The following is an 11,448-nucleotide window of genomic DNA, read 5'->3' as shown; positions in this document are numbered from 1 at the left end:
TGCAAAAACACCCGTAAGATCTGCTGCACAGCACACAGAAGGCATCATGAGGGATGAACGATTAGTGGAAATACTGAAGCAGCGTCTCAATGCCAATTCTTTTATAAAGGACAGCAAAGTCAATATTTTGAAGAGGACGTCATAAAGCACTGATCTCAGTCCTGCAAACGAAATTTCGTTCTGTATGCACTCTGTGCATACAAAATGACAAATACAGTTGTCTAAGTCTAAGTGTAGGTAATGTGTGGGTTGAGCTAAAATAAAAAATGTGCGAACAAGGAGGCCTACAAATCTTAATAAGTTAAACCAGTTCTACAGTAGCAAAAATTCACCAAATTATTGTGAAGCTTGTGGAAGGACAAAATAATGTTTGTTAAAACTCATAAAGCTTAAAGGACACTTTGGTAAATAAAGTAGTTAAAAAAAGATCTCTTAATATTCTGCATTTTAACAAATCTAAATATTGTTGGTACCACAAACTGACCTGAAGAGAACAAGTTTAGCTTGATTTCATGCCAGTGAGATTAAAGGTTAAGTTCATTTATAGTCAGATTCAGTAAATTAAATATCTTCATGGAGTTAGCATGTTCTCCCTATGGCTGTGTGGGTTCTCTCTGGGTACTCCAGCTTCCTCCCGCTGTCATGACTGTCTCTCCACATCGCCCTTAGTGTGTGTGCGCGTGCACAACTGTTTGTCCAGTGTTGCCGTGTGATGGGTGCACCCCACATGTGGCCGGACTGCTGGAGATAAGGCTCCAACCACCCCCACACCCCGGCACAGATAAATGGTATACACAATGGATGTATGCATAGAGTATATTATGTTCCCTTAGCAAAAAGTACTATATTTGAAGTTAATTACATTAAGTGCTGTATATTTAAGCATAAGTAGGGTTGGATGATAATTCAATAATAATATATATCGATGATAGATAAAAAAAAGGTCAATAAAAAGTTCAACAGATGAACAATTTTTCTTCCTTGTGCATTCTAGCCATGTAGAATAACATTAGTCATTACATCCTCCCAACCAATCACAACGCAGACCCTGGAACGCTCTGTCACCAAGCCCCGCCCCCTTCAAAGAGTTCAGAGAGCGCGTGTTCTTTTTTTTTCTTTTTTTAATTATTGCACCTTGGTAAAAAGTTTGAATTCAGAGTTTGTATTATTTATCTAAAAATAGGTCGCTAAGGAACAGCAACAAACAGCCAGGGCTGCAATTAAAATATATTTTTTTGAATTTATTAATAATTAATATCAATAGGATTTCTGTTTTATCAATATGTTTTTTTCCCCTATACCGTCCAACCCTGAGCATACGTCTCAGTATTAACGTAGTGTATTGATGTTTTCAACAACCAGTGACCGTTTCAACGTGTTTATGGTGTTTTTATGTTTTCATAAAAACTGCCTTTTTTTAACTGCCTTGCTGCTTAAATGCGCAACACAAATAAACTTGACTTCGGTTTATACTTTTCAGTATGAGTCAAATATACTTCACTATACTATTACGTATATGAATAGTTCATACAAAGTACACTTCAAGTACACTGCCTCATTTTAAGTATAAAATAAGTAAACACATAATACACTTGAATAAAGTACTTATTGCTAAGGGGATCGGGCTTGTTTGTCAGATGACGCAAGGCAGGTTTTTATTTATATAGCACTTTTCAGTAACAAAGATAAAAACTGTTAAAAATGCTAATCTTTAAGCAGGTATAAAACAGAATTTTCATCAAATCTACATTGCTTTGTCTAATGTGTAGGGTGGTCTGATTTAATATTGTAATCTTAATGTGTTTTTACTAGCTCCAGTTAGAAAATCTGCACATAAATAGAGGCTTGATAACAGCATGCGGGCAATTAATCTATATAATGTGTTTCAGTTTGAAATTAATCAGCTTTTCAACAATAAATATGCTGCACCCTTTAAGGCAGGGGTCACCAACATGTGACTATTCAATAAAATAAAATAAAATAGCCCAACCCTCCAGTGAGCTGCATGTAATTTTATTCAGTTTCCCTTCCTTTTGTAGATGATGTAGGCATCATATTTGTATTTACATAGATTAAAGAAATAACAAAAGCATTAAAAACATGTTTATATTACATAACGTTCAGGTGAGCTCTAACTCTAGCAGATCAAAGGTCAACACAGGTAGCCCTTCGCGTGACGCAGAAGCTCTCAGTGACCTGATTTAAGAGTTTCTACTTCTCATGTTCGGCTCGTTTGCTTTCGGCTGTTTGCGTGAAGTTCACGTGCAAATTAAACGTGTCGGAAACAACAAACTCCCCACTTAAAAAGAGTGACAGGGCGGTAAACAAAAGGTTGAAGGGATGTTTTTTTTTAACGCTCTCTGGGGAGGTGTGGTCAAGGCTTCAGCTCCGAGTTTTACGTAACGAGAGCAAACGTGACCACGTTGAGCGACGCTCGCAGCCAGCGGCGCAAAGTGACTCAGGCGTCCGAAGCGCAGCTGAACGTCTCGCTTCTCCGTTTTTCTACATAGCGAAGGTCTGAAATCACCAGGGAGGGCGTCCCGGTGTGTGCGCGAGGAGAGCAGCTGGTCCTCCCGGCTTCTTCTTCTTCTTTTTTTTTTGTTTTTGTTTTGGAGTGGATGGGAAGGAGAGCCCAGGCTACAAGTGCAGCCTTGAGGCGAAGGATGTGAAGGAGGGAACAAGGATGTGCTCTACGGAAAGCAAGCCGACGTGTAAGTGTTGATTTGTGAATGGGTCTCCGAGCGGCGCTCCGTCACCACGGCAGCGCTCCTCCGGAGACCTCCGGGATAAGGAGAGGAGAGGAGAGGACCTGCCAGACATGAGTCTGCCAAACCCCGATCATGTCCCCGTTCTCCATGTCCCCCCAGCGCCGGACCCCGCGCTCCTCCTGGAGCTGAAGACCAGGCGGCCTCCGTCGCTGCTGGACCTGGCGGGATGCGAGACGTGGAGCGTGGACTTCTCCCCGGACGGAGCCTGGTTCGCCTGGTCGATGGGACACGGCATCGTGTGGGTGGTCGCCTGGCCTCTCGACTCCGAGTAGGTTTCACCTGCACGTAATTCCCCCCGCCAGGGTGCATTCAGGGTCCCCTGGGACATTCTGGCGTCAGGTCAACGTCGTTAAGCGGTGTCGCTTAACGCTCCGGTGACTGCCAGCTTTTACGTTTTTTTTTGTTGTTTTTTTGTTGTTTTTTTTTAAATTGGTGTAATTGTGCTCGGAAACGCTGCGTGGATGCTCAGTGTTTTTTTTTTATGCAAACCATAAATTAATTTACACATTAAAGCAGCTGATTTTGTTTTAAAGATGTGCGAATGTGGCATTTTAAAAATTGGACCGTTTGCAGATGACTTGTTGTAAATTAGCCTAGATAATACTTTCACAGTGAATCTGATGGTCCACGCTCTACAATTACTGAAATAAGTTATTCGTATCTGTTTTTTAGTTTTATTTCTGTTTAGTGTTTCTTTTATACTTAAAAAAAATCGATCGGCAGTAAATACCCCTTTTTCAGACTATTGATCTGCCCACCCTCTCAATCAATTCACATGTTTAGTCACGACTATTGATGAATGCTTTTCTCTGACCAGTGTTCCCATGAGTATTTTAATTAGATCCAACTCTTTGGACCCCACAATCACATCTTGGTACGCTTTCCCTTAAAAAAATAAAAAAAAAAAATTCCTCCCTCTCTGCGCCTAAATGGAACCATTTCCAACCCCACTCTTGTTTTTGTTTTTTTTTTCCCAGACAGCAAAGTACTTTTCCTGCCTTGTCCTCATTATATGTTGTGTTGAGCAAGATTTTTACAAAACACTACATCTTGGAGTCAAAATTCTAACAAATCAGGTTGAAATAACTTTGACGGCGCCCATCTAGGAGCATCAAAGCGGGCGTTATTAGATCTAAAAACAACAGAAGTGGAATGTCACACTTTCCCCCGTACATCATTAGCAACAGAAGCAACTAAAAACAAAAAAAAAAAAACAGCCTCGCTGCACACCGCCTACATTCGGTATCTGACTACTTGATTCTGCTCTCGCCCACAGAGAGGGCCAGGATGGAGAGACGGACCGAGCGGACAAGAGCTTCAGCTGTGGCCACCCGGTGTGGGGGCTGGCCTTCGGACCCAGGCCCCCCAGATCAGCGGCGGCGGCACCTCCGACTAAACCGGCCCAAGGATCGAAGGGGAAAAGCACCCTGCTCCTGGCCACCGGCCTGGAGAACGGGGTGATCAAGGTCTGGAACGTGTTGACAGGTGAGGGGCCGTGCGAGTTCTGGGTAAATCTGTGTCGCGTCGAGCCAAACGGAGCAAATATGTAGGCCGGCATTTAACGGCGCGCTCTCCGTTTTTGCAGGCAACGCCGTTTTTGATCTCCACGGCCACGAGGGAGTCGTCAGGAATCTGTTCTTTCCACAGAACGGCTCCCTCACGCTCGTCTCGTCTTCTCGGGACAAGACGTTGAGGGTTTGGGACCTGGCTCGCAAAGGTAAGACAGTGAAAACCTCCCCGCTGAGCAAAGGCAGGATGCCGGTTGTTTTTAGGCGTTTTTGAAAGAAAAAAAAAAAGGATCCTAACGCTTTGCCACCTACTGCTACCTCACGTCATTACTTCTGCTCCGTTTCATCCGCGCCTCATGTTCCCTTCAGGGACTCGTGTTCCCTTTTCTCTGTCTCTCTCTCTCCTATGAAGGGATCACGTAGTGTACTTTTCCGCAGGTACGACTCTCTGTTCAGTGCAGACGAGCTCAGTTACGTTCCTCCTCTCTGTGTTGCAGGTAAAAACGTGCAGGTGCTCTCTGGCCACAAAGACTGGATCAGCTGCTGCTGCGTCTCGTCCGACTGCAGCATGATCGCCTCCGTTGGCAGGTTTGACAGAGTGAGTCGTTGATGTTTTTAGATCAATACCCACATTTGCATACAGGGGAATCTGAAAGGATATTTTCCGGACCATAAGGCGCACTAAATATTCTTCCCAAGTGTGTAATATCACTCCGCCCCCTCACGTATACACAGGGTTCCCACACCTTGGTGAACATCAAATTCAAGGACTTTTAAAGGACTTTCAAGGACCAATTTCCTCAAATTCAAGGACCACACGTGGCGGCATTTACCTACTGTGACCGCTGAATAGGTTATCATATTTTAATATAATGCAAATTCAATAAAACACTAAACGGCATAGAAGTTGTTGGGTCAGAAGCAATGCAAGAAAGTGGACTTAATTTATAGCCTACATTGATATTGATCATATTCATAGCCTACATTTATATCCACAGTAGATGGCTATGCCACACTACATTACATATAAGATGTACATTAACCTACCGTTTCATGGAATTTAGTGGAAAAAAGTGCAGCATTGAGATGTTCAGAATTATATCAATTTGTTTCACTTACCTTCATCTTTGATTAAGCTAGTTTTTGACTTTGACTCTGAAAAGTCGCTGAGTTGGCAACACTGTGTGAATGTAACCTATTGGACGCACGTAGGCCTAAACCGTAGCCTACCAACTAACGAAGAAGAGTGAACGTACTTTTACAAATTAAAAGTCTGCGGAATCAACATAATTTCAAAAGATCGTGTGGTAGTAAAATAATGACACATGAGTCGTCATCCGTGTGAACTTTCAACCCCACAAAAAAATTCAAGGACTTTCAAGGACAAGGTGTTTTTTGGCTGTTTTCAAGAACTTTCAAGGGCCTTGAATTTATTTTTTTCAGATTCACAAACTTTCAAGGATTTCAAGGACCCGAGGGAACCCTGTATACAGCTTTCTCCTGTTGGGAGGACAGAGTAGCTGGACTACACTGCCCTGTTTCTAACAAAAAGCCCAAATAAACTGAACTTTTATATTTAATTACTAGGTTTATTGTTGCTAGCGCATACTCCGTACTCCGGGTGCGGGCTGCCTAAAGGCTCTCACATACTCGGGCGTACGGTTAGACTGGTGGACTCTGCGCTGTCTCTCTGAACGTTTTACCCTTCATAGTCGAGCGTACTGCTCTCCACATTTCTTGTGGCAAATTCCTACAATTCCCAGACTTTCTTCTAGTGGGACGAAGCGGCGGAACGGATGGTAAAATGTGCGATTAGCTAGCTGAGCTTGATGTAAAGACTTCTTGCCTCCGACACGTACCTGTAAGCGCAGAGTCCGCCTCGAGTACGCACGGACCTCCGTGGAGTGAATTACACCCGAGTATGTGGGGGGCCTTTACATGAATGCACTTCTAGTTTAGACATTACAGTCAGGCAGTCTTGTAGACAGCTCAGGGGTCCTATCAGGTAGTGACACAGTGTACCATAACGCTCCAAATATCCATTGAGCGGAGCGGCTTTGTTGCTAACCAACAAGTCATACTTACACATTTCAACTGATTTTTGAGCGCATTGTACCACATAAAATCGGTCAGTAAGCACAACAGTGATAATATATAAGGCGCACCATCAGTTCTTTGGAAGATTTAAGGATTTTAAGCGCCTTATAGTCTGAAAAATACTGTATTTGTTTTTTTGCATGTCTTCATGGCTCACGGTAACAAAGCTGACTGAACTACCTTAGGATGCACAACTTTAAAGGAAAACAGCAATGTTTCCATGCACTGTTATAAAAAGACCTGATGGTTGAATTTTGGTCAGTTGTCCTCTGCCTCTGACGGAGCTTGTATAACAGAGTCAGGATCGTAGGTCACCTTGCTTGCAGGCACATTTCAGCTGCGCCAACAATGTTTTTTTGTTTTTTTAAATAGAACCAAGATCAGGGCTTTGTGACGGCTTGTCAAAAACATTCAATTTGTTGTCTTTGTGTCACTTTGTAACTAATTTGGTGCTCTGCCTAGGGTCATTGTCCTTTTGGAAGACCCATCTGTGATTTGCCCTCTTGGCTGTTTGAGATTTTTTTTTTCTTCCAATACTTCCACCCAAAGTTTCCATTTTCCTCCTCATATAACATATTTTGTGAAATGAACCAGTCCCAGCAGCAGCGGCTAAATATTTCCACATGATGCTCGAGGGTGTTCTCGGGCTTCTAATTTTTTCTCTGTAACCCTATTACTCCAAAAGTATGATTATTTCTTCTTATATTTATTTTTTTATATAAATATCTCAGACACCTCTGGCTCTTAAACAAAGTCAGAAATTGTCTTAATATTTAATTTAAAACATTCCAATTAATATATTTTACACACCCTAGATTAAAGTACAAAAAACATGAGGAAATAAAATTGGTGAATGTATCAATTATGATACAAGGAAAATTTGAAATCCTGACATTTTATTTTTCCTTTCTTTTTTTAAAGCAACCAAAAAAGATTTGCTTTAAAAAAAATGGGAAGTTTCCTCACAATTACCTGTATCATCATCAACTGGATTTTGGTCTTTTTGCTCTAGGCATATAAACGTGACTATATATCTTTTAAAAGGGTTAAGCAGCAACGGCCTTTGTTACCCAAAACCTCAATTTTTAGCTTCATCTGACCACAAGACATGTTAATTTTTTTTATCTTTGTCCCCGTGTGCGTTTGAAAACTGGTGGCTTCTTCCTCGCCGAGTGGCTCTTCAGCCCATGTTGCTACGCAACCTCGTTTTACTGGGTGATGGCGCTCTCTCACCAGCTTCAACCAGCATTTTCCTGCATAAATTGATGCTCTTATTTATCCCCCCAAAACATATTCATCCCTAGGACACAGAACCTGTATACCTGTGGTTTCCCACTCCCAGAACACCTGAGCCTTCAGGTGTCTGGAAACTGGTTCTCTTCCTGATATCTCAGCTGATATTTACTTGCTTTTTTCCCCACTTGGCTTCCCGAGGCTCACGGAGGCGCCTGTGAAAACTATTTGGCCCCATTTGTTGCTCCTGAGCAGGCGGCCTTTACGATTCTCCGCTCCTGCGTTGTCCGAGGACAGCCGGGGGAGTTCGGTGTTTTTGTTCCTTTCACCAGGAGCAGCAGGGTAGAGACAACTTGACACATTCTCAGCTGTTGCTTTAGTGACCCACGGCTCCGAGGGCTCGCGGTGACCCTCACTAGAATCAGCAGGCCGTGCTGACAAAGCCAGAAAGCGTCCCAGAATCAGGTTACTGGATTCTGCTGCACAGCAGTTCATACGGAGATTCCCACGGATAGGAAACCGGTGAGGCAGACAAGAGCCGTTAACCCGTCCTCATCTCACCTCGACCAGATGGTGTGCCTGTGGAGTCTGCGCTCGTACACGTTTATCAGGAACCTGACGGGGGGGACCAACAAGAAGCTGTGCCTCCTGTCCTCCTGCGACTTCTCTCCAGACGGAGCGGTTCTCGCCACCGCGGCCTTCAGCGGCTCCAGCTGGTGGATCGACCTTTGGGATCCCTACACCGCCGAGAAACTGGCCACTCTGGCGTGAGTTTATTTTGTTGTTTTTTCTTCTCCTTGTCGTCTTCTGCTTCGTTTGCCTGTAAGGTGCAGTTCCACACTTCTGCTGCTTTTTTTTTTTTACCCCCCACAGGGATTACTTTGAAGATTACGGGCAAAACCAGATATCTGCAATACAGTTCTCCCCGGATGGTCTGCATTTGGCAATTGTGACCGATGACAGGCAAGTAGTTTGTCGTTTTTTTTTTTTTTATTATTATTATTAAGCGCGTGATTGTAGATAGCATGATTAATTGGACGCTGGATGTTGTGTTTGCGCAGAGCTCTGAGGATCTGGGAGCCCGGAGAGAGACATATGGCAATGCAGACGAAGAGAGACAGAGACTCCAGTGGCCTGTGCTGCAACTACCATCCACAAGGGGGCGTGATTGCAACAGGGTAAGACCACAATGAAATTCAAACGCCTAGCTTGCTGCTTGTAGATGTAGAGATTATGACGTCCTGGTACTGTAACGCTATAACTCCAAATATTTGAGACCTCTACCTCTTCAACAAAGTCAGGATTTTTTCTGAGCATACAATTTATAACATGCAAATTAATATATTTTACACACCCTTTTATAAAAAATGCTGAAGACACGAGGAAAATACTATTTTTGGTCTAATGTATCAATTATAATACAAAGAAAATCTGAAAGCTGGAAGATTTATTTTTTTAAAGCAACCAATTTTTTTTTTTTTTTAAATATTAAGTTTCCTCACAATTACCTGTATCAGGCTTTAAAGCGTCAAGCTGAATGATGTAGAGCAGAGGTCACCAACACGATGCCTGTGGGTTAGGGTTAGTTAATCATGATTTTATCTATAAATATAAATTACAATATTAAAAAAAAAAACATTAAAATTGTTTGATTTTCAGAAAGTTAAGGTGAGCTCTGACACTTCTAGTTTAAAGGTCAGAACTGGTAGCCCTTGGTATGACGGTACCAGAGAAGTAACTCTGTTTCAAAAAGGTTGTAAACTTTCTTTTCTTGGGAAATCCTAATAGGAGCCAAAAAAAAAAAAATTAGATGGGGGGGGAGGAGGAATGTCGAAAGTGCAGGAACCTGGATTTCCATATCTCAGCTTAGCGTTACTCATGCAAATAAATACAAATGCATACAGTTAGCTGAGCAACAAGGACATCTGCAAATCAAGGGACATTGCTGTGTGATGAAAATGTTACTCTTTAGATTCTTTAGATATTCATTTTTTTGCTCTGTCCACCCAGTATAAAGCACAACCAGGCTGAGGTCAAATGTCTAATAACTGTCCTGCAGACTTTAAAATATTGATTTATTTACGTCGGAAACAGAACAGATTCATGCGTTACCAGTTCAGGCTTATCCTGAAGGTGGCCTTATCAGAGGCAACTGAGGTCTGCAGTTCTTTAGATGTTGTTCTTTTATTGGTGAGCCATTGATCTGCTCCCCCCCCCCCGGTGAAGGTTCACCGGTCATCCGTGTTTTTACCATTTGTGGATAACGTTTATAGCTGTTAATTAGGGCTGGGCGATAAATCAATTTAATCGATTAATTTGACTTTACAATTCTTTAAGATTTCATTTTTGGAAAATCTGGATTTTATTTTGCCAATACACTCATTGGGTTTCCATGAAGAGAACAACATGTGATGAACAGCATGTGATGCTGAATATATGTTTAAGCAAAATATTGTTAAGTAGAAACTTTTTTTTTTTTTTTTTACCATAATACGAGGTACTTCATTTACTTATTTACTTTTTTAACTTAGTTTGAAGTTCACAAGTGCAGTGAAGCCTGTTCTTAGCTCAATGTGTAATACCACTAGCAGCAAATGTTTTGTTATATTTTCATTGTTTATAATGGCACGGCTGCCATCTTGTTTTACAAGCATGTTTCACAGCTTGTTTTTAGTTGCACTTTGAATTCAGGTCAACTCCCTGACGAAATACTTGACATAAAAGCAAGGTTTTAAAATAATGTCTTTAATTTCTTTTTATGAAACAAATAGGAGGAAAAAAAATCAATTAATCGGATTTCGTATGATAAAATCGGATATTTATTTTTTAACCCATATCGCCCAGCCCTATTGTTAATGACGGTTTCCTCTTTTGTTCTTGCATTTCTTTCCATTGAGCCGTGATGCTTTTTGAGATCTTTTAGTGTATTTCATGTCAGATTTAGTGGATTTCCTGATTCTCGAGACCTGGAGGACATCTGATCTGGGTAAGGCTAGTGGAGTTGAGGTAAAAAAAAAAGATGTGGCTAATATCAGTTAATTCATGATTTAACAAGGAGGGCGATGACATTTTTACATAGAGCCAGCTGGGTTTGGAAAGCTACTTTGCCTAAAACATTCAAAAGCAGCATTTTGTGCTCAGGTCATTTGTGTAAAATAACAAAAGGTGCTTGATCTGAAACATTTAAGCATGGAAAAAAAAAAAAAAAGGTAAATCCTTTTATCACAGCACCTAAACTGCAGCCCTAACCTGGGAAGATCTGTCTCCTCTGGCAGGACCAGGGACGGCCACGTGAGGTTCTGGAGGACGCCCAGGACGGTCCCCAGCTTGTGCCACCTGTGCCGCTCCATCATGCGTCACTCTGTCTCCACGCACCAGATCGAGGCGCTGCCGCTCCCCAAAAGGATCCTCGAGTACCTCACCTACAGGAACATCCCCGAGCGCCTCAAGACCTGCTGCTCGTCAGACGAAGAGGACTGGGAGAGTTAAACAGGACTAACCGATAACTCAGATAACTTTTAACAAAAATGCCTTTCTGTTTACCCCCAGGAGATAGGTTTAAACCGTCTTAATTGTAATCTTGCTTTAGAGGCACAAAAGGGACTTCATTTATTGCACTACCACTTTAAATAAGATGCATAAATGTTCACGTGACTTGAATATTACAATTTTATACCGCTAATTTATTGTGTGTGTGTGTGTGTATAGGAACTGTACATAACCTTTCTAATCCCTGTGGTATTAAAGAGCAGATTTGACGCTGCTTAATTTGCACATGTTAATTGTTAATGAGATAACCCCAAACTGGAATTAAAGAAAGTTTTATTAAACAGATGAAAAAA

The 11,448-nt window shown here is 41.9% G+C and overlaps 1 protein-coding gene across 2 annotated transcripts; it reads left to right on the top strand.

Annotated features, from left to right (window-relative positions):
* Positions 1 to 2,230: 2,230 nt before the first annotated feature.
* On the top strand, positions 2,231 to 11,448 carry wsb2 (WD repeat and SOCS box containing 2). Of its 2 annotated transcripts, XM_036144111.1 has the most exons (9): positions 2,231 to 2,711; positions 2,868 to 3,036; positions 4,045 to 4,253; positions 4,354 to 4,485; positions 4,774 to 4,874; positions 8,177 to 8,373; positions 8,480 to 8,569; positions 8,668 to 8,784; positions 10,882 to 11,095. In XM_036144111.1, exons 1-9 carry the CDS (start codon positions 2,684 to 2,686, stop codon positions 11,093 to 11,095), a joined length of 1,257 nt encoding a protein of 418 aa, XP_036000004.1. In that variant the 5' UTR covers positions 2,231 to 2,683. The 2 variants fall into 2 exon arrangements, with proteins under 2 accessions (XP_036000004.1, XP_036000003.1); XM_036144110.1 differs by lacking the exon at positions 2,231 to 2,711 and having other exon boundaries at positions 2,819 to 3,036; positions 10,882 to 11,448.

This window comes from Fundulus heteroclitus, chromosome 12 (genome assembly GCF_011125445.2).
Source record: "Fundulus heteroclitus isolate FHET01 chromosome 12, MU-UCD_Fhet_4.1, whole genome shotgun sequence".
In the NCBI taxonomy this organism is placed as follows: Eukaryota; Metazoa; Chordata; class Actinopteri; order Cyprinodontiformes; family Fundulidae; genus Fundulus; species Fundulus heteroclitus.
This window is presented reverse-complemented; position numbering and strand designations above follow the sequence as displayed.